This window comes from Leopardus geoffroyi, chromosome D2 (assembly GCF_018350155.1).
Source record: "Leopardus geoffroyi isolate Oge1 chromosome D2, O.geoffroyi_Oge1_pat1.0, whole genome shotgun sequence".
NCBI lineage: Eukaryota > Metazoa > Chordata > Mammalia > Carnivora > Felidae > Leopardus > Leopardus geoffroyi.
The window spans coordinates 25633763-25661556 of record NC_059334.1 but is presented as its reverse complement, the minus strand read 5'-3'; the positions used below and the strand labels follow the sequence as shown (position 1 = coordinate 25661556).

The 27794-nt window shown below is 38.7% G+C and overlaps 1 protein-coding gene across 1 annotated transcript in view; it reads right to left on the bottom strand.

Moving 5' to 3' along the window:
• Positions 1-1650: 1650 nt before the first annotated feature.
• The window catches only part of REEP3 (receptor accessory protein 3), a 98758-nt gene continuing 72614 nt past the window's right edge, over positions 1651-27794 (bottom strand). The window contains exons 3-8 of the mRNA XM_045437554.1: positions 26117-26193; positions 23559-23679; positions 23274-23387; positions 11203-11350; positions 2896-3041; positions 1651-1808 (exon numbers count right to left, since the gene is read on the bottom strand). Coding sequence (XP_045293510.1) covers positions 1752-1808; positions 2896-3041; positions 11203-11350; positions 23274-23387; positions 23559-23679; positions 26117-26193 — 663 coding nt within the window. The 3' untranslated portion in view covers positions 1651-1751. The remainder of the gene's footprint in view (positions 1809-2895; positions 3042-11202; positions 11351-23273; positions 23388-23558; positions 23680-26116; positions 26194-27794) is intronic.

The window sequence follows — 27794 nt, the reverse complement described above, 5'->3', positions numbered from 1 at the left end:
GAGTCTTTTTAGAAAACTAAAAGGCTAAAAATTAGTCACGGTAAAGTAATGAAGACACTCATAGAATTAAACTTTCAGAGAAACAAAGTTGAGGGAATTTTTTCTTGGTGTCATATATCAAGAATGTGAGAGAGTCTAGATAATGTTTTAAGAGAATGTATCAAGAGAAATGTATGAATTAAACTAAGGTAGTCCTAAGTAAACATTCTATCCTCTGCCAACAATCCGAGGAGGTCCTGAATATACATTGCCAGCTGGTTTCACTTCTTAAAAGGTAGAAAGGTCAAAGATCTCACAAATCTCACTCATTGTTTTCTCTTTTGGACAAACAGAACAGTCAAGTAAATTATCTGAATGGTTACAACTGTACCAATTTGATGAGTGATCACTAAAACCACCACCATTAACAGAGTTAATGCATAGTTATCAATGCAACCTAAAAAAGCCTCCACATTTAGTAACTCACAATCTCTTGGATTAAAATATATTTTTCTAATATCTATTCTAATAGTTTCTAGTATGTAAGATTAACATCTGTATTTTGCATTGGCACCTATATTCAGGAAATGATCTCAGCCAGAAAGATGAGTGATTCAAATGTAGTCAATACAGATTTATAAGTCAGCAGCACATAGGAGGTCAACCTTGTGAATGGACTGACTGCTGGATAATTTCGTGACTCTGTTTCACAAAAGCTACTACTTTTTTTTTTTTTGTTTTTTAAAGCTACTGCTTCTAAATGCTGAAAATGTCACCAGTGTTAACAAAAACATGCTAAGTTTGACTACCAATGTAGGGTTAAATATGGAAAACTAGTTGATGTCTAAAACAGCTTCTTATCTATAGAGGAGAGAATTAAAAATAGTTAAAGTTGGACAATTAGGTATATTTTCATATTATTAGAACCTAACAAATTTAACAAATGAAACCCACAGGAAAAGAGATGATGAAATTCGAGGCATAAATGTGACATGTCAGGATATGACAAATAACAATAAAGTGTCAGTAAAGCTTAAAATAAATGTACAGTCGTAAATAAGTAAACAATTTTCAAGTGTGCAAAACTAGTCAGGAATAAAAGTGCTATGTGGAGACCTGGCTTTCAAATATTTGTTTCGAAAACGTTCAGCTGATGGTGGAAAAACCGACAAGTATGTTAAAAGTAAAAATTTGAAGAATATATAAAACACACTATATCTTACATTATGCCCTTGTCCTATCACTGCTGATCAGAGGCCTATCTAATTACTATCCTCATGTGATAGATATAACATAAACGGAGGTAAACACAATACAATACCACAAAGGCTGATGTATCTTAAACTGTAAAAAGACTCTTTTCAAGTATACTGTGGGTTTGTGTTTCATCTTAATGTCCCAGGCACTCAATGTTGTTGAGGAATTTGAAAACAGATACCACAATTTTCTACTATTTCTGAGATATATATGTATATCTATATATATACATCTATATACATATATATATCTATATATATAGATATACATATATATATATATATATATATATATATATATATATATATATATATAAATAAGCTTTGCATAATTACCTGGAGTAGTCAGGACATGGAAGTAATGGTTAAAGAAATAAAAGCTACTTAGATTGATGAAAATAAACCCTATCACCGCCACAGTTTAAAGTATTATTTTAATGTGTAAATCCTGGATAATGTTAGAAGAAAAGCTGATGGATTAGCATAACTTGTCTTGGGATCTTGAGGTGCAGATGACTAAAAATACACCTGTGGTCTCTTCTTCACTTTATATTTTAGTGACCCATATCGCACCTGAAGAGAGAAATGTGTCATTATTACAAATTAGATGATTACTTTTCAACTTAGAACTTAATAGCTCATGATCATAGTAATATTTTTTAAAGCTTTTCTAATATAAAGAATCAATTATCCTATAAGTGTGTATTCAAAAGACATGGCTACTTATGTAACATTATAAAAACATTAACTGTCCTTATTTGTGCTTCGCCTGGTAGGTCAATGAACATTGCTCACAATGATCTGACCATTCGCTGGAATTCTCCTTTCCAGACACAAAGACAGGATATTATTATAGATAAACTTCTAGTTAGTCCTCATACAGGGTTGGTTCAAAGAAAACTATGTAGTTATTTCTGTCAGTTGCTTTCTTTGCTTAGGCGTAGGGCTGGCACTGGGTGCTCATGACAACCATATGATTTGCTATATAAGAATACCATCTTCTGCTTACAGGGGAAGACTAGGAATTTATCATTTTGCAAACTTCCAGAGATCCTAATATATCCGATCTGAATAAAGAATTTTTTTAATTAAAAAATCTTTTTGAAATGTTTTTTATTTATTTATGTTGAGAGAGAGAGAGAGCAGGGGCAGGGGAGGGGCAGAGAGACAGGGAGACAGAGACTCCAAGCAGGCTCTGCACTGTCAGTGCAGAGCCTGAGGCGGGGCTTAAACTACCCAACGGTGAGATCATGACCTGAGCCAAAATCAAGAGTCTGATGCTCAACTGACTGAGTGACCCAGGCACCCCTTGAATAAATAATTTTTTTTAAAGTTTATTTATTTACTTTGAGGGAGAGATAGAGAGAGCAAGCAGGGGGAGGGGCAGAGGGAGAGAGAGAGAGAATCCCAAGCAGGCTCCACACTGCCAGAGCAGAGCCTGACGTGGGGCTTGAGCTCACAAACTGTGAGCTCATGACCTGAGCTGAAACCAAGAGTTAGGTGCTTAACTGACTGAGCCACCCAGGTTCTTCCTGAAGAAAGAATTTTAAATGTAACTGCTGATCTACCACTGGGTTCCTTCCTTTATGGATCGCTAATATCCTGGATGATAATGCCTTCAACACCAATCATTAGGAAAACAACTCTGTACAGGACTAACCTCTTTGCGGCCTTTCACGGTTTTCACGGATTTCATGCTTTGCGATCTTCGAAGCCCTTTGTGTGTTAACATCTCATCATCTGAATACGGCCCTTCGGCTTCTTCATCGGTTTTCTCATCTCCGTCTTTCAGCGGAATTCCATAACCTAAACAGGTCAAAACCAGCATGTTTCGGGGAAAGGACACCGCTCCATCCGAGCACACTTCGATGCATGGTCTGCATTTGCCTGCTTACTCCTTCCTCTCCCTTTCTCCTCTGGAATGTGCTCCCCGCCCTTTATCATCAATCATTGCCCTGTGCACTATTCTAGATGAGGCTCATAACTCACTTCTTCCCCTGACTATTCCTATTTTCACCATGCATTTTTCAGAATGATTTTAAATAATTGATTTTTGAGGAGGTAACACTTTGTCCAAAACTCTGAGAACATAAGCAGATCTCCTCCCTGCCCTTTCTCCTTTTCCTGAACTCTAAACAATCTAAGCAATTTTGTGTTTCATTTAGTCACTTGTGCCTTTGACTTTAGTTAGAAATTAAGGGTTTCCTCCCACTGTGTGTCAAAACTTTTGTCAAGATTGGGAAAGGGAGGGTGAACGTAAGGAGTCAGATAAGACCCAAAGGGGCTAGAACTTTGAGAAAGGTTGGGGGGGTGGGGGGGAGGGCAAGCCATGGAGATGTTAAAGCAACACTGTTGCAGCTGCTGAGATGAAAGCCAGGCAGGCAGGCCTCAGCAATTACAAACACCACAGGCTACGATGACAGATGTTAGTCAAAGAAAACAGCCGCATCAGGAAGGTCAGCAAGAGGTCCTGCGGGTGTGCTAACAGGCCGCTGTGTGTTGCGACAAAAGACATTTGGCCAATATGCAAACTTGCAGGTAGTCAGGCTGGTTATTGTCAGGAAGTCTGACAGCATCCTAATGCCCAAGATTCAGAGACAGAAACACTCCCATTCCTGAAGCAGTGGTTATCAAGCTTAGTAGAGTTTATTAGTAAAGGCACATACTAAGAGTCAGAACTTACTAATACAAAGACTGCTAGGCTTAGGGTGGGGCTGAGAATCTATATTTCTATCAAGTTCCTAGGTGATGCTTATCCTAGGGTCCAGGGCTCGAAACATTTGAGAACCATTGCCTGGATGGAGCAAGAGAGGGGCCCAAGTCTGTGGCAAGAAGAGTGCTAGGCAAGTTATCAAGACAAGGGTGAGGTTACAAGGCCCCATTAAGTTTCAAATTCTCCTTTAATAAAGATAAGGAGCATAAATACCTACATCTTCAGGTGAGAAAAAAGTAGTTTTTCCAGGCTCAGGTGGGGGCAGTGGATGGACTTCTTGCATGTGAAGAAAAAGACACTGAACAAATGTTTATTAATCCGCTCTCCCAGGCCATGAGTAACTTGAGACTCACTGAGCAAACCATGAAGAGTTGTTAATAAGCTTTTTTGTCTCATAATAAGAGACATACCTTTAGATGTAAATTATGCAAGCACAATTTTATGCTGCCAGACTACTAGGCTAAAAATTAGGGAGGATTTGGGGATAGAATCGGTCATGATTTAGGCCAAGATCCATTGTCCCCCCACTCCTCCCCCGTCAGTCCAAGGAATTGTGTTCCAGGTAGAACAGAGAGCACTTGCCGGGAGCGAGGGCAGGGGGCACATGACTGCTGAGAAGAGCTGCAAGCAGGCCAGTGTGGACAGGGGAGGGGAACGGTCAGTGGTCCTGGGAAGATGCTTCTGATGGGATGGGATTGGAACCTTATTCAAAAGATGATTATATACACACCTTATTCTTTCTTTGTTTCCCAATTTCAGGTAACAAATCTTATTAGCTTTCTAATTATGGTTTCAGAGAAAGTTAATGGATTGATTCATTATTTCACAATATTCAAAAAATTCTGTGTTTGGCAGTGCACTATATTATGGGGATACAGTGATGAAAAAGACACAACTGTCATCTTTTACCCTAAGAAACTTAGTCCAACAAGGGAAGGGAACAGACTTTAACAGGCATGACAGCACTATAATAGATGCTGTAAATTGAAGAGAAGGATGGGGTGGGTGCTATGGGAGCCTACAGTAAGATAATTAACTCAGCCTGGGGGTGGGGGAAAGTGGGCTGTGAGAGAGGACTTCTTGTAGGAGGTGGTGGCTAACTTCTGGAAGGCTCATGATTCAATACAGCCAGCACATGATGGAGTGGGAGAACAAGGCAGGGGAGCGAATACGCCACATGCTACTGAGTTTGGACTTCACCAGAGAGCAACGTGGGGGGCCACTGAGGCATTTTAAGCGGAAGGGTGATATGATTACACTTGGGTTCTTTCAGAGATTCCTTTTGCACTTTGGGGAATGAAGTGGATGACACAGGACACAGGGAGGTTACCGCAGTATGGCAGGTCAGAGATGACGGGGTCCAAGGAGGAAAGACAGAGACAGGAGCCAGATTTGGGATCCACAAGGAGATGAAATTGACAAGTTTAACTCAGCAATTGATTAAACCAAACTATGCGTCAAAGAGCGAGGAGTCAAGTCAAATATCTTCGCTAAAATATGCATTTTTCTATTCCACTTAAAACCTGGAAACGAGTATGTATGAACATTCTGCTGTGAGTGCTGGAAATAGTGTTAATCAAAGTTGTCCAAGGATTTAAAAGTGTTCAGAGTAGGAGGGAGACCTGAGACTATGAGGGAAGCCCAAATCTGGGTGTCCTATCACAGCAGGCACTCAGTGAGATGGCTGAGTGGTTTACAGGTCTGCCAAGCCCAGGGAAAGCGAAACTAGTGGGGGTACTGCGGGGCCATACAAAGGTGATGCTAAGTTTACATTAGTGATCTACACTGGACGGAGTCGTTCCACACACATTCCTGAGGAGCAGTGACTGGGGATCCAAGGCTGAGGAGCCTGTATTGCCCGGGGCCCTGTAGATGTCTGGCCAGCTTCAGCCCAAAGCTCTGTTACCATTTTAGGAAACCAGCAGATGCTTTTGCAAACTGACCTGGTATTCACAGCTCACACATGTTACAGCTGGTATATTTTAAGTTTTCCCATCTTATATTAATATAGGTGTAGAATCACAGAAAGTTTGACCTGGAAGGCACCCTGGACCTCTTAGAGGACTTCACTGCCTATTAGCTGTGAGAGCCAAAGTACATCTTGCCTCTCTCCAGGCCTTTCTTTTCTTTTTTAAATGTTATTTTTTATTTTTTGAGAAAGATAGAGGGGGAGAGGGAGACAGAGAGAGAGAGAGAGCAAGAAGGGGAGGGGCAGAGACAGAGGGAGAGAGAGAATCCAGAGCAGGTTCCGTGTTGCCAGCACAGAGCCCGATGTGGGGCTTGAACCCACAAGCCGTGAAACCATGACGTGAGCTGAAGTTGGATGCTTAACTAACTGAGCTACCCAGGCTCACCAGGCCTTTGTTTTCTTCAATGGTAAGGTAGTGAGACAGATGAAAGATGATGGATAAGTTTCCATGTGAATGTGAACTCTGACCCCGTTGAGGTGTTGGGAGCATTATGTTGAGGGGGACTGTGAACTAGTGTCGGAAAGTGCCACAGTCCTTCAGCAATGTCTGCCACCATGGGCACGGGAGCAGGGAGCAGGCATGTTACCCATCTGCCATCTTTGACGAAAGCATCTCTAAGGTTGCTACCTACTCAAATTATTTGAATTCAGAGTTCCAGCCCCAACTGTCTCCCTAAGTGTAGCCTTTTTATAAATTAAAAAGAGAAAGAATAAGAATTAGCTTAGGAACCTTGGATACCTCATTTATGTCATTGACTATGTCAAGGGCTATCTTGACAGGTAATTTAATCTCCTTATGTCTCAGTTTCATCATCTGAAAAATAAGTATAAAATATTTAACCTGTATAGTCATCTTAAGGATTAAGTAAATATGTAAAGCACCCAAAACAAAGAATATGTGCTTTATTTCTTTATGTGCTGGTACTAAAACTGAATATTGAGCCAATTTTAAATAATATGGGAGAAGCAGTTTCGTTGCAGAAAAAACATTCCCACTTATCACAACGTGGTGTTCTTTCTTTTTTTTTTTTTTTTGAAATCATTTTCTTTTTATTTATTTTTTTCTTTTAACGTTTTTATTTATTTTTAGACAGAGAGAGACAGAGCATGAAGGGGGTTGGGGCAGAGAGAGAAGGAGACACAGAATCGGAAGCAGGCTCCAGGCTCTGGGCCATCAGCCCAGAGCCCGACGCGGGGCTCGAACTCAAGGACCGCGAGATCGTGACCTGGCTGAAGTCGGACGCTTAACCGACTGCGCCACCCAGGCGCCCCAACGTGGTGTTCTTTCAAGGGATGTGAACATCATGTTCAAGGAGTCCATTTTCTTACAGAAATGCATCTGGAGGGAGCTCTTTTTGCCATGGTGACAACATGAAGATTTGAATAGCTTCATCAAAGCAGAATTTTTCTTGACCAGCCAACCTCAAACCAGTCAGAGCAGGCCATGAGGAGTTTTCAAAATGGACCCACTTTTCCAAATAATTTGAGTTTGCTTGTGTGAACAAGCAGATCATCTGGGGTAAATGTATTAATCACATGAACCAGTAAAGAGACTTTGCAATATGAATGTGATTACCACACTGAAAAACTTATTTTTTTCTTGAGGAATTTTGGAAGTAAATGAAATAAAAAATAATTCATGACCTAAAAATTGAGTACCTGAGTTGTTTTTCAAAAGAAAGAGTACTGTTCTTTCTGATTTAGGAAATAGGTTGATTTAAAAAAAAAAAAAGATCACTGAAGTCCCATACTCGAACCGAACACTGTTAACATTTTAGCAATACCCTTCCAGACTCTTCCCTATGTATACACATTTGAAAAATAACTTACATATATTAATTCATTTCATGTATTTATTGTGTCTCTACAGTGTTGGATTATAACACACAGATTGTTTTGTTATTGTTTATTTCCCCACAATCTGGATATGTTTTTATGTCAGTAAGTAGAGAACGACATTATCAATTTTCGTGGCTAATAAACCATGCTTTTGCTTAACCATTTCTTTTAGGCGTTTAGTTTGTTCCAATATTATGTTACTATAAACAACGAGATAATTGTTCTTGTACCTACATCTTTGAACACTTGTCTGATTATTTCTTTATGGCATAGTCTTAGAAGTTTCTTGCTGAGTTAGAGGGAATACATTTTGATAATTATTGCCAGATTGTCATCAAAAGGATTATTCCACTTTAAACTCTCATACAAAGTTGTATGAGAGTGTTTGTTTCCCAACATGCTTGCTGTGGTGATTTTCAAACATGTCCACAAATTCTGACACTTTTCTCCTCTTCTATTAAATCTTTTTTCCTTTTTTCTTTTTAAGGTAATCTCTCTGCCCAATGCAGGGCTCGAGCTCACGACCCTGAGATCAAGAGTTGCACACTCCACCAACTAAGCCAGCCAGGCGCCCCTCCTCCTCTCGTAGGTACCAGTCTCAACAACTGCCATGAGGCGGAAGTGAGGCTGCATGACTTCTGCCACTTGGGTTGAAACACCCTCTCTGCGAGCTTTTAGCTGCCAGATAAGAACCCCCCCCCCCCCCCACTCTCAGAGACCATGTAGAGAGACGTAGAGAAGGAGAGGCCAGAGAAGCCCCAACTGTTTCAGCCATCACCTGTTTGACTCTTCACAGCTGAAACAGCACACATATGAATAAAGAAGCCTTTGAGATTCTGACTCGAGCCCCAGGTGCTGTTTGTAGCTGCCTAAGACCTTGAGCAAGATCTCCCTCCCTGAGCCCAGTCTCCCCCCGGTTCATGAGCAAAAAAATGACTGTGACTTTTTCAGGTCACTGTTTATAGTTCGTTACACAGAAACAGGTAACTAGAATAATTACCAACACAGAGAGCACTGCTAATTAAAAAAATATTTTTGCCAATCTGGTGAGGAAAAATTACTGTCATTACTATTTTAATTTACTCTTTCTTTGTGTGTGAGGCTGAATGTCTTTTTCATGCTGTATTCTTTAGTAGAATTAACAATAATTGGCTTGAAAGAATTCTTTGTATTGTTAAAATCTGAACCCTTTGCCTGTATCACATGAGAACATTTCTTCTAGTTTGTTTTGTATGGTATGGAGTATTTTTCCCTTATGTGTTATATATATATTTTTTATATAGAAAAACCTCTCAAGTTTTTCCCTTATGTCTTCTAGTTTTGATGTCATGCTTAAGAATTCTGGTTTAAATATATACTTAGGAATTCCCTACTATATTATAGCTTAGTATCTTATATTTAAGTCTTAATCTTTTAAGTATTTTGATGAAAGGTTTGAGATAGAGGAATAACTTCATCTTCTACCCCATCTTCTAAGTCTAGCAATTATCCTAACATCTCCCCCACTTGCCTGAAAGGCCATCATTCTCATCTGATAAATTTCCATGTATATCTTGGACTTATGTTTATATAGACTGTCTATTATTATCTTCTCTTCAACTTTTCCTGTCCTAGAACCTTATCACTTTTTAAAAAAGAAATTTTTTTAATGTTCATTGATTTTTTTTTTTAATGTTTTTACTTATTTTTGAGACAGAGAGAGACAGAGCATGAGCAGGGGAGGCGCAGAGAGAGAGGGAGACACAGAATCTGAAGCAGGCTCCAGGCTCTGAGCTGTCAGCACAGAGCCCGACGCGGGGCTAGAACCCACGAACCGTGAGATCATGACCTGAGCTGAAGTTGGGTGCTCAGGCCACCCAACTGAGCCACCCAGGCGCCCCTTAAAAAAATATTTTTAAGACAGATTGTTTTTGTTAAATTTTTTCCTTAGGGAAGAGGGCTCAAAGTATGCACCATTCTGTAGGAAACTTAGAACTTGCGCAAAGTAATGCATATTAAAATTTTAATTTAATAACTGAATAAGTTCCTTTCTTGTACTGCTACTATTTACTTCATATTTCTCTAATCTTGTTGTTTTAATTTCATGGCTTAAAATCTAACAGAAGACCTAAATAGCATCTTACTATCTTAAAATATTTTAACCCCATTATTTTAAGTTTAATAGATGATTATCACAAAACAACTATGCACTTTCATATTTGTAATCTTGTTTTCATTTAACTATTAGAATATCACTCTTAACCAATTCCAAAGTATAATTATGAATAAACTGCTGATAAAGTTGTCAGATAACTGTTCCAAATCAAGCAAAATATATACAGCAGACTCCACAATCAAAATCAGTATATCTAATTTTTAAATGTATATTAAGAAAATGCCTATATTATAAACTACTTTTACACTGTTAATGTATTAAGGATGATGGTTCAAAGTTCACTGGTTCTCATTCTTAAAAATATTACTACCTCAATCAATGGCTAATGCTTAATTACTACCTTTTAGGTAACAGCCACCAACTTGGTAAAGTTATTCATTCTACGGAGAACTCAGAAAAAGTTCACTATTTTTTGTCTGTAAGAAGGGACCGTTGTTTTATTTCTCAAACTGGTTTCAATGTAAAGGGTGATTTTTAACCTCCCTCAAAAGAAAACTACCTAAACACACACACACACACACACACACACACACACACACACCAAAAAGCCTTGTACCTTAAGGAGTTAATAATATATTAATAAGAAATGTCATAATGATCTTAATTTTCATCTGAGCCTTGAACTACAATTTTCTTATATGTGACAAAATAACTAAGGAGGTATGTCTTTTTATTTATGTGTATATTTCTAAGATCAGAATGCTTTATCAAAGTTTTAGAACATATCAACTATGCCATGCTCATAATTTATATTAGAAATACCTACAAGTTAGTTCTTGAACTAGACTATGGAATTTCAACATATTTTCCATTGTAGTAATCCTATTTACAAACTGAGTCACCCTTTGTCACCCACTTAAAACTTTTTATCTTGTGAGTCAATATCCTTATTTGTTCATAGCATTTACAGTAAAGAGTGTTTAACTATAACACTCAGATGTCACCACATGACTTGAGTAGAAAGAGCACTGATCACAAGTCAGAACTGGTGCTGGTGGCAGGGAGGTGGTAATAATCACACCCAAGGTTTCTAAAAATTCATGGCAACACAAGAGGCTACTGTTACTTTCTTAGTTGGATTATCTCTGGAGTCAACAAAAGGCAAGCACCAACTTTATTCAGAGAAAATTTAGAGAACGAGAACTACAGTTAAGCGTAAATTTGCAACATAAGCTTAAAAGTAAATTTCCCTCTGCTCAAATTCAGGTAGTTACCATGTATTATTTTAGTACCTACCTGGACTCAAAATTCTAATCGTGTAAGGAAAATATACTAAAACAAACAAACACACCTGCTGATTCACCGGAGACTGATTTACTTTTCTTTTTTGCTTCTTGTAGAGATTGGTATGATCTTTGTCCCACAGGCTCATCCCCTTGGATAGCTGTCAGATCGTGCATACTAAAACTTCGTAAACGTTCTGTTATTGCTCCTTGGCTCTATTTAACAGAGAAGTGAGAGATTCGAGGAAAAAAGTACACTTTAAAATACTTAGTATGCTTACATTTAAATTCCTCCCAACACTTTATCATGAAGCTTTATTGATTTTATCATGAAACTTTCAGAAAAGTTGAAAGAATTGCAGAGTGAACACCCATATATTGTTTACATTTTCCTGTATTTTATCACATATCTACTATCAATCTATCCATAAATCCATTAAAAAAATTTTTTTTAACGTTTATTTTTGAGAGAGACAGAAACAGAGTGTGAGTGGTGGAGGGCAGAGAGAGAGGGAGACACAGGATCCCAAACAGGCTCCAGGCTCTGAGCTGTCAGCACAGAGCCCGACGTGGGGCTCGAACTCATGGACCGTGAGATCATGATCAGGGCCGAAGTTGGATGCTTAACTGACTGAGCCACCCAGGAGCCCCTCAATCCATTTTTTTTAAGTTTATTTATTTTGAGAGAGACAGAGACAGAGCGAGTAGGGGAATGGCAGAGAGAGAGAGAGAGAGAGAGAGAGAGAGAGAGAGAATCCCAAGCAGGATCCGAGCTGCTAGCACAGAGCCTGACGTGGGGCTTGAACTCACGAAACCATGAGATTGTGAACTGAGCAGAAACCAAGAGTCAGAAGCTTAACCAACTGAGCCACCCAGATGCCTCCATCAATTCATTTTGAAAATGCATTTCAAAGTAAGTTGTAGACATCAGTACATTGCACTCCCAAACATTTCAGTTTTGTAATTTATTTTAAATGTAAAAAAATGTATGATGAGCTTACCCTCAGAGAAGACAGCATCCATTATTTTGCTCTCTCCTAAAACTGGCACTTTGGGGTTTATGATTTAGAATAACTTTTTAAAGTAAAAGACATACTGTTTTAAAGATAAGCTAAGTCAGCAGTGGTAATCGCTCTACTTAGAACAAAGTAAAAAAATTAAAAGTCAAAGAATCTTGGATGCAAAATGATATTTAGTTAATGAATTCACTATCTGGCAAGGTGTATGTACTACTATGCAATTTGACTTCAAATCATTTTAAAGCCTTAACAATATGATAGACAATGGGCACATGTGGGTACTTAATTTAAATTAACTAAAATTAAATAAACTTAAAATGTAGTTTCTTACTTGCACATTTCAAATGCTCACTAGCCACATGTGACTAGAGGCTACTGTATTGGATAGAGCAGATACAGAACATTTCCATCACTGCAGACAGTTCAGTGATTTTCATCACTGCATGGCTCTGAAAGAGACCCTTCTGAACTTTACAGACCTAATTACATTTCTTTCCCAAATGTAAAGAGAAAAAATAATTTCTAAATTTACCCACTTTGAAAATTTGCATAGCATACAGATGACTCATTTATAGCTGCTTTAAAAATATTCTTTTAAAGGTTTTTTTACTCCTATTATTTCTTCTCACACATGCGAATTTATGATGACCTCTAGTTATGACGTTACTGTAGAAACTCATCCATAATGGTCCATCTCTAAATTTCCAGATTTCAAAGGCTGAGGCACTATAAACATTTGGACGTTACTGTATTTTACACTGAAAAAAGATCTTCATTCAACTACTCTACTTCATATCATATTCATATTATGTCAGAACCAAAGGCCATTCCTATACCCCACTTGGACTTTGTATTTCTACTATATTTTTTACATTGTGAAAAGAAATGATTAAATTAAAGGGTCCGCATCCTCAATAAAAATAATTGGGTCCCATATATCTTTCCATTCTTGTCATGCCATATGTCCATCAACTGACAAATAGATAAAGAAGATGTGGTATATATGTACAATGGAATATTACTCAGCAATCAGAAAGAACAAAATCTTGCCATTCACAACAATGTGGAGGGAATTAGAGTGTATTATGTTAAGTGAAATAAGTCAGTCAGAGAAAGAAAAATACTGTATGATTTCCCTCTTATGTGGAATTTAAGAAACACAACAGATGATGAACATAGGGGAAAGGAAAAAAAAACAACAGAGAAGGAGGCAAACCATAAAACACACTCTTAACAACAGAGAACAAACTGAGGGTTGCCGGAGGGAGGTGGGCAGGGGATGGGCTATATGAGGGATGGGCATTAAGGAGAACACTTGCTGTGTTGACCACTGGGTGTCATATGTAAGTGATGAATCACTAAATTCTACTCTTGAAACTAATATTACACTGTATGTTAACTAACTAAAATTTAAATAAAAACTTGAAATATAATAAATAAATAAGTAAATACTCTTGTTATGGTTTAATCCATTGTACTTTCCTCCTCTTTATCAGATGTCCCTTTAAAGACAGGTGAAAGAAGACATCAGAGACACACTAAAAGGAAATGACCAGTGCACATCTGAAACAGACCCTTTTGTTTGCTCACAACTGTCATTTTCTCTACCCCACCTTTGTATTTCTGTGCCCCCTCACAGCAATTCTTGGCTTTCTACCTACTGCCAAACAGATGGTAACTGGTATGCACATCTAGGACACCCTCTATCTGACTCAGGTGCTTTCCAAGACTGGCTGTAACCATCCAAACCCTCTCCCTCAAGAAAGAACATCTCAGAATGCAAGTAAGTCAAACTGCCACTGAATCAATCTAACATGATATCATCTACAAACTTTGGTATCTTTAACGAGTATAATCAATAAATTAGTTAGAGCATGCCTCACAAATGAACTCACACATTATTGTTAGTTCTATTGCTGTGCTGTGTATATCCTGTCTTCAGAGGAGGAATTTCAGAAACTAATTTTAGGCTTCTTGCCTTCTCGTAGCATACGGTATGGTACTGATGGTGAGCATGTAATAAGTAAACTCAATATTCTTTTTATGCCGCTTCTTTTTCATTGCTCTTGATTGCTAGAGAGTTCTCCATAGACAGCAGTGGGTTTTGATGTACCCACTGGCCTGGATAAGAGAGGTTCGGCAGTGAACTCCAGGTGTGGTCGTGGGTATTCACACTGGTCGACTACACCATCCACCAGGGGTTTGCTGCGGGGTTTAGATTAAAGGTGAGCAATGACCGACCCTGAGGTATCTGGATGAGCTATTTACAGCCTGAATTTTAATGGAGTTCTTAAGTAACCAAATCTGTAGCCCCAGGTATTATCAATGTCCTCAAGACTTAAAGGAAGGCCAAGTACTGTAGGGAAAAGCAAAAGGGGGCTCTACACACTTTCTGAGGACTCCCAACACTTCAAAAGTCATTATCACCTCAAAAAACTGGCTTTTCCACTATATATGTTCTCAGGGGCTCAGAATAGAACTAATGTGTGAAGAGAGAATGCTGTATTGTGAACTTCAGAAACATGACATAAATTATAAATATCCAATGTGATCACTTTAAAGAAGTGTAATTTTAAAATATTCACATTTAGAGGCAGGCCTATTCCCTCCAATTTTAATATCTTCAGCACAAAAAAGTCTACTAACAAAGAAATTATGTTCATAATAAAATGTTAAGTGGAAATCCCTCCCCCTGACCTCTGAATTCTAAATCACATCCATAATATAGTTACAAGTATGTAGTTGTACAAGTACAACTACAAGTTACAAGTAGTATGGTTTAATGAGGCAGCAAAAATACGCAAAAATAGAAACTGTATGATGTTTAGGCAGGTGGGATGGGCGATTTTATTTTTTCTCAACAATTTCTTTAATATTAAAAAATTAGTCATAAATAGATGGTATAGTGAAGTTTTTATTTGTTTGTTGTCTTAGATTTGAATACTATTTATTATAAACTGGATGAGATCCTGGTTTCTTTTAATTTCCTCCAATGCCTGGCTACAACTCTCCAAATGAATGAACGTTTTCTAGTTTCATGGTGAAGTTTTAATTGTATTGTGTGCACTGTAAGAATTTCTGATCTATTTCCTGCTCATCTTCCCTATATCCACTCCCTTACTCCCATCATTAAGAGAAACACTGTTTTCTATTTTGAGGGAACAAGTAGGTTTTATAGTTGCTTGTCAATAACAATGCTAAAAGTACTGAGGTTTTGTTTAATAATGCTTTATTTTCTTCTATTTGGTTTACCCTGTATTAAGCAAGAAGTATAAGAAAAATGAAGAAACGTTCTAGTTTGCGGAGCAAAAGATGTGTGGAAACAGTAGTCTTAGTCATTAGTCAATAAGGAGGAAGGGAGTTACCATCCACAAAGGAAGTCAATATCTCAGATTTTACGTCCTATTCTCTACAGAATTGCATGTACACTGCTTGTGTTAAAATTGATCCTAAAAATCGAAGAGAAAGGAACAGAAAGATTACGATGAGAACACAAAAATCAAAATAATTAAGAACACTTTTGCAGAATAGTTTACATTAAAAATGATCATCACCAGCAGCAGTGTTCCTAAACCCTTTGGGTGACTCAAAGTTCTCAGGGTTTGAATTTGAATGGGCCCAGAACATCCGTTTAAAATGAGAATGCGGGGCACCTGGGGGGCTGAGTCCGCAGGTTGCCTGACTCGTGGTTTCAGCTCAGGTCAAGATCTCCCTGTTCCTGAATTTGAGTCCTGCATGGGGCTCTGTGCTGACAGTGAGGAGCCTACTAAGGATTCTCTCTCTCTCCCTCTCTCTCTCTGCCCCACCCACACATGCACTCTCTCTCTCTCTCTCTTTCTTACTCTCAAAATAAATTAATTAATTAAAATGAGAACCCTTATAAGGGGCTGACTGGGTTGGGGTCCTGGGTTCAGATCTAACACATTCATCCTCTGGGAAATATTCTTCAGCTGAGAAGTAGTAAAAGGGGACCCTGTATGTATGACTAATTCCAACTTTGCTACTCCCAAACAATTCTTTGTTTTTTTTTATTATTTATTTACTTTTTTTTTTTAATTCTGCTTTTGTTTAAATACTTCATTTCCTGGTTAAACACTGTTAAAATTATTATATTTTGTGTTAAGTAAGAATTTACTGAGCTTATTTTTATATAAAAACTTCAACTTACTCTCTTATTTTTTTTAAGAATTTAAAAACAATCTTTGTAATCTTACAAGCAAGCTTTTACAGAATAATTTTTACTATACTGTTCAATAATGAATAAGCTCTATTTCTTGTTGATCTCTGACATACTACATTAAAATGCAGACAAGGTTACTTCCAAGTTTTTAGCGAAATATCCTTTTCTTCTAAGGACATTTGAGAATTAATCTGATTAAGCCTAGAATGGAATTGATTGCATTCCTGTTAAGTGAATAATAAATTTTAGTGGTTTTAAGATTAAAGCAATAAAGGGCCGCCTGGGTGGCTCAGTCAGTTAAGCATCCAGCTTCGGCTGGGGTCATGATCTCACAGTTCGTGGGTTCAAGCCTGGCGTTGGGCTCTGTGCTGACAGCTCAAAGCCTGGAGTGTGCTTTGGATTCTGGGTCTCCCCCTCTCTCTGCTCCTCCGCCACTTGTGGTCCCTCTCTCTCAAAAATAAACATTAAAGATTATATATGTATATCTATATATATTTATCAAAGAACATCTGTAACAGACAAAAACATAAAAAAGGAAGTATATTATTTGTAGCCCACACCAAACTATCTATACATATTTATATGTCCTTTCCATTTTTTCTGACTCATTGTACCTTTAGAGCAGGCTTTCTCAGTCTCAGCACTGCTGCTGTTTTGGGGCTGGATAATTTGGGGCTGGATCACAGGATAGTAAGCAGCATTCCTGACTTCTACCCCCTAGACACAAGTTGTGACAACCCCAGTTGTGACAACCCCAAATGTCTCCAGACATTGCCAAATGTTCCTTTGGGGGCAAAATCTTCTCCCAGTGAGACAACCAACTACTGTTTTGGAACTAGAAGAGGTTTCAGAAGTCAGGTATCACCTCTTTGTTTTATAGGTAAGAAAATTAAAACTTAGATCAGTGCAGATGATCTGCCCCAAATCTCATGACTAATTAGGGCAGAACCAGGGCTAGAAAATGCAGATAACCAGACTATTCGTGAATTAAATATTCATTATAACATTCTGCTTCCCTAGATTGTAGGGAAAATAGTTTGACCCTTCTTTCCATTGTCTGGACAAATGCTCTCTTTTTAAATGGATGATACTAAGCCTGTGAATATCCTCAAATCCTTTCACAAACAGAAAGTCATTAAGGCAGACAGCAAGATGTCAGGATTTGGACCTAATCATCATCATCATTTAAAGTTTATTAGCTTTTAGCAGTTTTACCTGGAAGGCTCTAATTTCTGTGATAATTGATTTTTTAAAATAATATTTGCTAAAGAGTTTGCCAAGAAAAGGCTGCCAGAGAAAAGTCAGAGATGGTTAATATGACGTTATAATGGTACTTTTCTTCATCGGCCCTTTATCTGGTAGTAATGTTGCTCATCTGTACAAAAGCCACCTGCATTTCTCATGTGAAAGCTATGGAATGCTGAACATCCTCAGCAAAATCCTTGAAGGTCCTTCATATGTCTCTGCTTTGCTCAGCCAAAATAAACTTGTACACTGACCTTGTGAACAGATGCCTGGTAATGAGGTCACAGAACTGAGTAACATTTTCAGAAAATTGCTTTACGGTGTAATAAATGTTCTGATTAGATTCCTATTTTCATCTTTAACATGCTCAGGTGGTTCAACTTGGGAATCCTAGTCAGGGAGTATTACCGATCTTTAAAGGTCATACCAAGAGTCCAATCATTTTTAGCCTGAAAGATATTTTTAACAAACTATATGTTGTAAAAATCATAAATTAATTCTCAAGCTTTACTACGGGCTTTCTTGGAGTTTCTCCTTAAACTTGACCTATTTTCTATTTCAGTTTCAATTTACTCTTTAGTATGAAGTGTCTGGTTCAGTGATTTCTTCCATCATAGGGCCTTTCTTTGACATCTCCAGAGATGAAACTAATTTCACTTACACGAAAATAGGCACAGTACAAACTGAGGCAAATAGTGTTAACATTATGCTATGTTTGGCATATTTAATGACTATTCCTAATGAACAAAATCCAGGCTGAAGCCAACATTCACAGTGTTCATGCTGAGAACGGTGAGGGCTACCTGACATATAGTGATCTTGATAACAAAAGGACCACCACATCACAGACAAGGAGGGAAAGTTCCAAAACGAATTCAAATTATGGGACATGCATTTGATTTGCAGTGGTAACTTAGATGAATGGTTCGTATGCTATTTCCTGCCTTTGAATGGAGAGGTGGTTTTATGATGCTTAAATATATAGATAAACACAAACCATGAATCACAAAGAAGAAAGCAGAGAAATATAGGTATAGGATTGCTTTTATAGCCTTTCTAAAGGAAAGTATTTCTGTGAGTTAATGCTTATTTTAATAATGGAGGGCAAGGGGAAAGCTTTTAGCAACCAAAGATGAGATAAAATTTTCAGTTAATGAAAACAGACATTCAGCAAGACAGCAGGCAGTGAGAGTAGTGACCGTATCTATCTTGTTCTCGGCTGCATCCCCAGCACCGACCATACAGTAGGCATTAAACCAGCAGATGTTGAATAAATGTGCAGGATGCTAAACACTGATGGCAGCAAAGAATAAAATAAAAACAAATGAGGAAGGGATGGGGATAAGACAACATAATGGGGATTAAGCAAGCAGGCTTGTGGAGAAAGATGTGTAGGGAGAAGAGAGAATCTTAAGCAGGTTCCATGCCCAGTATGGGGCCCCACAACGTGAGAGATTATTACCTAAGCCAAAATCAAAAGTTGGACCTTAACTGACTGTGCCATCCAGGTAGCTCTAGTGGGGATTTTTCTGATCCCCCACATAGAGGGTTTGGAAGCAATAAACATAAGTGAAAGTAAAACACATATCCCATGAAATAGTCACAATATGTATGTAGGAAGGTGTTTCACAGAGTAGCAGGACTAGAAAGTACATTTAAGTGTTGAATTGAGTAGGAAAAATGCAATTTGTATGCTTCTACATTTCTCAAAACAATATGTCCATATTTTCTAAGCAATTTTTCAAGTGGAAATTTAATGTTTAGGTTTTTGCCATAGAATCATGTTGAGTGATGCTTTTAAAAATGTTAAACTGAGAAAGCATCTTCGTGGCGGGGTGGGGGGGTAATAATACACGTACCATTTGACCCTTGAACAATGTGGGGGTTATGGGCATCAACTACCGGGCAGTGAAAAATCTGCCTACAAGTTTTGACTCCTTTGAATGGAAGCCTCACTAGTACCAGCCGATTAACATGTATTTTGTATGTTACATGTATTATGTACAGTGCTCTTACAATAAAGTGAACTAGGGAAAAGAAAATGCTACTGAGAAAATCTTAAGGAAGAGAAAATACATATAGAGGACTGTATTGAATTTATTGAAAAAAAAACTGGCATGTAAGTGGACCCAGGCAGTTGAAACTCTTATTGTTCAGGGATCAACTATACTTCATTTGTAAAGTCAAATAAAAGTACATTTTATAACAAAGGAAAGCAACAGGCTTTCTTGTTTTGTCCCTGGTCCCCTTCTCCTCTGTATCCTCTTGAAGGCACCACTTTAAACCCTCTATTTTCCAGGGCACATGGGTGGCTCAGTCGGTTGAGTGTCTGACTTTGGCTCAGGTCATGATCTCAGGGTTTGTGAGTTTGAGACCCGTATCGGGCTCTGTGCTGACAAATCAGAGCCTGGAGCCCTCTTCAGATTCTGTGTCTCCTCCCCTCTCTGCCCCTCCCATGCTCATGCTCAGTTTCTGCCTCTTTTTTTTTTTGGAATGTTTATTTATTTTTGAGAGACACAGAGACAGAACGCGAGTGGGTTAGGGGCAGAGAGAGAGGGAGACAGAGAATCCGAAGCAGGCTCCAGGCTCCAAGCTGTCAGCACAGAGCCCAACGTGGGGCTCGAACTCACGAGCTGTGAGATCATGACCTAAGCCGAAGTCGGATGCTCACCAACTGAGCCACCCAGGCGTCCCTCTCTGTCTCTTAATAATAAATAAATGTTAAAAAAAAAAAAAAATAAATAAAACCCTTTACTTTCCTAGCTGACAGGTGAGGATTTTCTTTCTCTTCCACTTCCTTTTCTCCTTCCTCCACCTTCCTGAGAGAGCAAAATCACAGTTGTTCAATCTACAGTCTGTGTTCTCATGATTCTGATATAAATGCTGCTTGCTGCTGGGCCTAGTCATGCTCCATTATTACACTTCCTTTCTTATATAACTTTTGTTATTTTCCAGAGTCAACAATTATCCCGTTTTTAAAATACTCCTTTGATTAGTCATGCTATGCCTCCCTCTTCACATTGCCTCCAGTATATTTTTCGTGGTGTTCAGTGTCTTCTGACTGGCTGTAGCATGTGCTGACTAATTTAAGTATCATCCCTGCATAGGGTTAAACCTATTAGATACTCTCATCCTCATACGTCCCCCTGAGATACCTCTCCTGGCACCCTGCACCCATCACATCCAATTTCGGCCAATTGCACTTGACTTGTTATGTAGACGTACATTCTGGGAAGTACTGTCCCCTCCCTTCAGTGCTAGATACCCTATCTCCTGATACCATGGGTTTCCTTCTTCATGGATTATTCCCTAATTGTGGCAGAGCTTATCTACCCTGACAAAGAATGAATAGGAGGTAAATTTTGTGACTTTGCATGCTTTAAAAAAAAATTAGATTGATTCTAAGCTCACACATGACTGAGAGCTTGACTGTTTCAGAATGTGAGGGTGAAAATTATGGTATCACAGATGGTATTATTCTTTGGTCTTCAAGCTTCCATTGTCACTATTCAGAAATTTAATGCCTTTCCGATTTTTGGTCATTTGGATGTGACATACTTTTTATCTTTGGAATCTTTAAACACTTTTTCCTTGTCGCTGGTGTCTCTGGACTATTCCAATGACCTTGCTTACAGTCAGTCTTTTTTTCATTCATTGTGCTGGGTACTTTGTGGGCTCTTTCTATTTTTTTTTTTTTTTTTTTTTTAAGTAAGGTTCATACCCAGTGCAGAGTCCAGGGCATAACTTGAACTCCCAAGGTGAGATCAAGACCAGAGATGAGATCAAGAGTCAGATGCTTAACTGTCTGAGCCACCCAGAGGCCCCGTGGGTTCTTTCAATCTAGAAATCATGTCCTTCAGTTCTGGGAAATATTATTGTATTATTTCTTCAATAACTGCATCTGTGGTCTTATGGTAGAATTTCTAGTTGTTGAATATTATGTCTCTTGGATGCTCTTTTTTAGGACACATGGAAATCAGGAATGTATTCTCATTAAGCAAGAAAAAAAAGCAAATGAATTTCTTTTACAATGGAAAACAGTCCAATAAGATTAAAAATTTTAGTATATCTATACTAATAAAAGAAAAAGCCTTTAAAAGCCAGGTAACAGGTAAACTATTCTTCACTAAGGTGCTGATAGTTAATAATCATTAATGATACAGTTGTCTTACATGTCTAGGGCTGCATAGTTAATAAGTTTACACTTAATTCTGAATGTAACACTTCTGGGGATATAATCTGAATATAATTTAGATTTTTAATGTTTATTTTTGAGAAAGACAGAGAGAGAGGTAGAGGGAGGGGGGAGAGGGGGGAAGAGAGAGAGAGAGAGACAGAGAGAGAGAGAAAGAACAAGTGGGGAGGGGCAGAGAGAGAGGGAGACACAGAATCTGAAGCAGGCTCCAGGCTCTGAGCTGTCAGCACAGAGCCTGACGTGGGGCTCAAACTCACAAACCGTGAGATCATGACCTGAGCCGGAGTCGGGTGCTCAACCAACTGAGTCACCCAGGTGCCCCGAATATAATTTTGGTTTTTAATTTTGTTGATCATATTAATTGTACTTGAGCCAAAGTTCACTCTGAAAAATTAAGGATCATTCTGGAAACCCCACCGACATTTTATATCCCATCACCATTGCTATTATGCAGAATCACCACTTAGAATATTTATTTCCATAGCATTGTTATTTTAGTTCAAGATAACCAAGTTGAAAAAGTCTAACTCAGAAGCTGGAATACTATTTAATCTCAATTTAACTTCATAGCAACCAACTCAAATTTTCACTTGAAAGAGAGACACACACACACATGATATTAATGTTTATTGGACTCCTACTATGTTTTGGCAAGCACTGTGCTTTTTCATATGCTCTGGCAGACAGGTATATTACCCCTCTTTTATACATGAAGCAACCAGTGAACACAGAGGTTAAGTAAATCACCAATAGTTATTTAAAAAGTCACACTCAGCATTTTCGGGATCTGAAGCCTGTTTTCTTTCCATATACTACACACCAAAATCAATTACGCTATGGTATTCAAAATAAACCACACTAATTACTACATGCAAAGAAATCCAAAAGCCATAACGCAAGTTTTCACAGAAGGCATACATTTGATAACTTCACTTGCAAAAAAACACAACACATGACATTAGTAACTGGCTAAGTAAAATCTCAAGTTTTAAGAACAGAATTTTTTCATGCCTTATTTTGAATAATCAGTTACCTCAAATTGGTTGAAGTAGGGGTGCAGGAGTAAGCCAGAAATCCTACCAAGATATTGCCATCGGGAGAGAGAGAGAGAGAGAGAGAGAGAGAGAAAGAGAGAGAGAGAGAGAGAGACAGAGAGACCAGAGACAGGGAAAGAAAGAATGGTCATCTTTACTATAGGTGATTTACTCAACCTTATTTTAAGGCTATAAAGTAGGAAAATTATGACAAAATGACATCTTCAGGTATGGTTTTATATATTAACTAGCTCTCATTTTGTGATCAGTTAAGACTTTCAGAATATTGAGCAGTTATAAAACACATGCATTAAAATGTTTTTTAAATTATCATTTACATTTACATTACAAAAATAAGCAAAGCAAAATTCTGCCAAAAGTTTATAATGATCTAGAATAAAAAGCCACCCTACTTTGTCCATTGACTTAATGTGACATTGAATAAAAAACATAAATAAACAATTACCTTCACCGCTGCAGTGACAGCAGCAGTGGCTGCGAAAGCTAAACCTTGCCGCCCGAAGTTTACCACGGTCTCATAGCCCCGCTCCTTTGCTTGTACAATATAGTCATCAATCTCCTGGGGGAAAAACAAACAAACTCATGGGTATAAATTTTATTTAACAATAGTGTCAACAAGCCAAAAACAAGGACTTTTCCCCGAAGATATAATAGTTTTACTTGTTTAACAGCACAAAACATGTGATGATGTCCATTTCTAACAAATGATTTATGGATTTATAGATCTTACCCTTTCCTTTGAAGAAAGAAGTGGATGAAGGAATTTTCTATATATTAAACTTGCTCCTTTGGTATAGGGAGAGAGCAGCCATATGACAAAAGCAATCTTAAGCTCATAGTACAGGGGGAACCTAGCAAGAAAAAATTTGAAAAAACCACTGGTGAAAATAAACTACAATGAGGAAATCAATCTCTCTCTCTCTCTCTCTCTCTCTCTCACACACACACACACACACACACACCCTTTCTTTTAAGAAAGTTCAGTCATCGTATTAAGTTTTCACATGTAAAAGTGAGTGATTAAGGAAATAACTATGTTTGAATTGACGAATTAATTTCATTAACTATAAATCAGTTAACCAAAGAGTGACCTGATCCCTGCTGAGATTCTGAAACTTCTACCACAACTGTATAAGCAACCATAGGCAAGCTGCCCGCTGACTGTAGCAGTCCAGAGAGAACATTAACAGCATTTGACCACGGCAGTAAGGTATACCAGCCACCATTCTGCAGAGCCCAACGGGGGCGTCAGTACCGGACATCTCTCCAAGTGCCAGGAGGAAGCTTTGTAATACTCCAAGGGCACAAAGTTACCCCATGAACACATGTCCTTCTCTTTCTCAACACTCCCCCCAAAACTCCCCTTCCAGTCTCATTTGGCCGGAAAATGGCACTTGGCAGACAATCATTCACTTGTAAGGGGAATGGAATTACCATTGTGGTAGACTGGGAATTAGTGTCAGCTACCCATGCCCCTTTCCATGTGACTTTGCAGTGTTTTCCCTACGGGCTGAGTGCACTTCCTCGAGGAATGACTGCGGGGTTAGCCATGTGACTTACTCTGGCCAACATAATGTGAGTGTGACATATCACATGCACGCAGAAGCTTTAAATGTCCTTTGACTTCCTCACCCCAACACCCCCAACCTCTTGCTTTAAATTTTTGCTTTCTGCCATGAAACAGCTGCTCCTTCAGCCTTGGGCCTGAAACGAGAAGACACTTAAAACTGAACTGAGCCCCGCAAAGCTGCAGCCAACCTTTTGCCCTTACATAAGTTGAGCAAGAAATAAATGTTTGTTTTTCTAACCCATCATGACTTTAGGGTTGTTTGCTGCCACAGCAAAAGTGAACAATATACCACAGGGGCTAGCATCCCATGGGACACAGATTATTAAGATACATGGTTTAACTGAACAAATCTGGGCTCTTCTGATGAGGCAGAGGGGTCCAGGGCAGTAAGGAAAAGCTGTTGTGTAGTCAACAAAGGGTCTTTACCATGGCACAGTTACAGAGGAGTTTCTGGGCTTTCGCTATTCACGGTAAACTTTTTGTACACCACTCGCTTCTTAATAATATATATAGGTGATATTTGCAATCAGGAAAATATGAGAAGTCTTGAAAAAGAGAACTTGGAAACTTAAGAGACCTAGCATGGTTTGAAATCTGTGTTCTGCCATTTAAAACCACACAAAAAACCCTCCCCCAAAACTCTCCACAAACACTTAACAGGTAAATGAATGAGCTATGGGACAGAGGAAGAATAACTCACATTTCAAGTCAGAAGAGAAAGATGGCTGCAGACACAGAGAGGTTCATAAATAAGGGCAAGTTGTTAAGAATGGTAAAGTCTGGTGACTTCTTTATTTTTTTCCTAGCAATCCAATATGACCTAATGTGCTGTGAGAATACGATGAGAATAGCAAAGCCAGAAAGACAGTTTAAAGGAGAGAATAGCAAGTGTCTGAAACAGATACAGGAGGGCAGGGAAGCAGCAAGTAAAGGGAATGGGGAGGGTCAAACTGGTACCTACATGAGAGCAGCTGAATGATGTTCTGGAGGTGCTGCATTTGTAGCCCATGAAAGGAAACAAAGAAAGGCTAATTTAGGCTGAAAGTTTGTGCAGCGAGGGCAGTTTAGGATACTGGCAAGGTATGAAGTTTAAAGATTTTGAAAGGAGGACTTCTCCGGTGATGGTAAGGTTTAGATGGAAACGCACCAGTGAAATATGGCACAGGAATTCAAATTGTTCCCTTTGGTATCGCTTCTTGGTAAAATGTTAAATCCTTGAGGGTACAAACATGCTTTAATTTTGTCTCAGCTATTTGGAACAGAGCAGCCAAGGAGCTGGTGGTGAGTGGGCGTCCACGTGGATGCTGACGTCATCCAGTTTGAATGTTTGTAGTTGAGAGTTTTAAGGATGGGGAGGGAGTTTAGAACCAGATGCTGTGGGCTTCAAAGAGGGAGTCATTTAGGAAGTGATAAAAATAGCCTCAAGTCATCCTGTGGAAAAAGGGTGATGACAACTAAGTTTTTGTATTCCAAGATATTGGGACCTGTGTGGGAGGAGGGCAGGGAGCAACCCAAGGGGAGACAAGAGCTGCTTTAATTGGAGGGGGGACTGTAAGGAAAGTAATGTTCTTATGGGGAAACCAGATAAAGAAAGTGAAACACTGGATAAGTAAGTAACTTGATCAAATTCACCGGGTTACCAGCCAAGGGCAGGATAAGAACTCAGGACACCTGATGAGGTGTCTATAGTCTGGCCCTTTCTCAGTGCTAGAACTTACCAAGCAACTGTTTGATCTGTTATTGTTTCAATCACAGTATAGAGAGCAAAAACAATCCAGTACATCATCCATCGGACCTGGAAATAATAAAAATACTTATGAAATAACAGATGAAAATTACTTGCAACTCTGAATAATTACATGTATGTTTCCACATCTATAGTTGGACCAAGCGCGGAAGTTGATGGTTTAATTCTCAATAGGTTTATGTCTGAATTCCTCGTATCACAACATCAACAATCTTGGGATACAAGACAAGAATCAAAGAATAACAAATTGCCAGTCCTGACACAATATAATGTAGGAATCTGAATGAAAGAATCAGCACAATAGGATAGATTTTTCTCAACTGGAGGAAAGTTCTTTGAAAGATCTTACTCTTATCAACGTGCTTCTTTATGGATGACGATTAGCCATTTACTTGTTATATAAATAACAGCATAATAAGATATGACCACATTTAATCTTGACTTGTCTTTTAAATTTTACATTCCTTAACTCTCAATATATAGAAACTATTCAGAAACCAAAGAACGATCCTGGATTTATTACATCCATAATGTTAGTCACCCAGTTTGAAAATCAGGTACTGTATTCTCTCTCTCTTTTTTTTTTTTTTTTTAATATAACTTTTTATTTTTGGGACAGAGAGAGACAGAGCATGAACGGGGGAGGGGCAGAGAGAGAGGGAGACACAGAATCGGAAACAAGCTCCAGGCTCTGAGCCATCAGCCCAGACCCTGACGCGGGGCTCGAACTCACGGACCGCGAGATCGTGACCTGGCTGAAGTCGGACGCCCAACCGACTGCGCCACCCAGGCGCCCCTCTCTCTCTCTTTTTTAATGCTTAACCATTTATTTTTTAAAGGTTTATTTATTTATTGTAAGAGAGTGAGAAACAGACTGTGAGCAGGGGAAGGGCAGAGAGAAGAGAGAGAGAGGGAGTGCAGAGCCCGACGCGGGGCTCAAACCCACGAACCGTGAGATTTTGACCTGAGCCAAAATCAAGAGTTGGATGCTTAATCAACTGAGCCACCCAGGCACCCCAAGTTAGTGTATTCTTTTCCCCCATATGTAAGCCTATAACTTCTCACATATCATTTTCCATCTTCTACCAACACCACAATGGCAGCTGCAATAGGCTGAACGTTTGTGTCCTCCTCCCCCTCAAATCCATATGTTGAAATCCTAACCCCAAATTTGTATTGGGAGGTGGTGCCTTCAGGAGCTGATGAGGTCGTGTTGGTGGAGCTCTCATAAATGGAGTTACTGTTCTTCTAATAGGGCCTCCAAAGAGATCTCTCATGCCTTCCACCATGTGGGAACACAGTGAGAAAATGGCCACCTATGAACCAAGAAGTGGGTCTCACCAGAAATCAGACCTGCCTTGATCGTGGACTTCCTAACCTCCAGAACAGTGAGAAATATATTTCTGTTGTTTATAAACCACCTAGTCTATGGTATTTTTGTTCCAGAAATCTGGATGGACTGAGATAGTAGTTCAAGACGTTTTTACCTCTTTCCTGGAATAGAGCATCCTAACTGGCCCCTGAGACTCCAGTGTCTCTTTATACCAATCCTTTTCATTGAATGCTACCAGATTAATTTTCTTGAATTCATTTCCCCGACTATACTTTTCCACCTACTTGAGTACACAAACTCTCTTATCGCTCAGGTA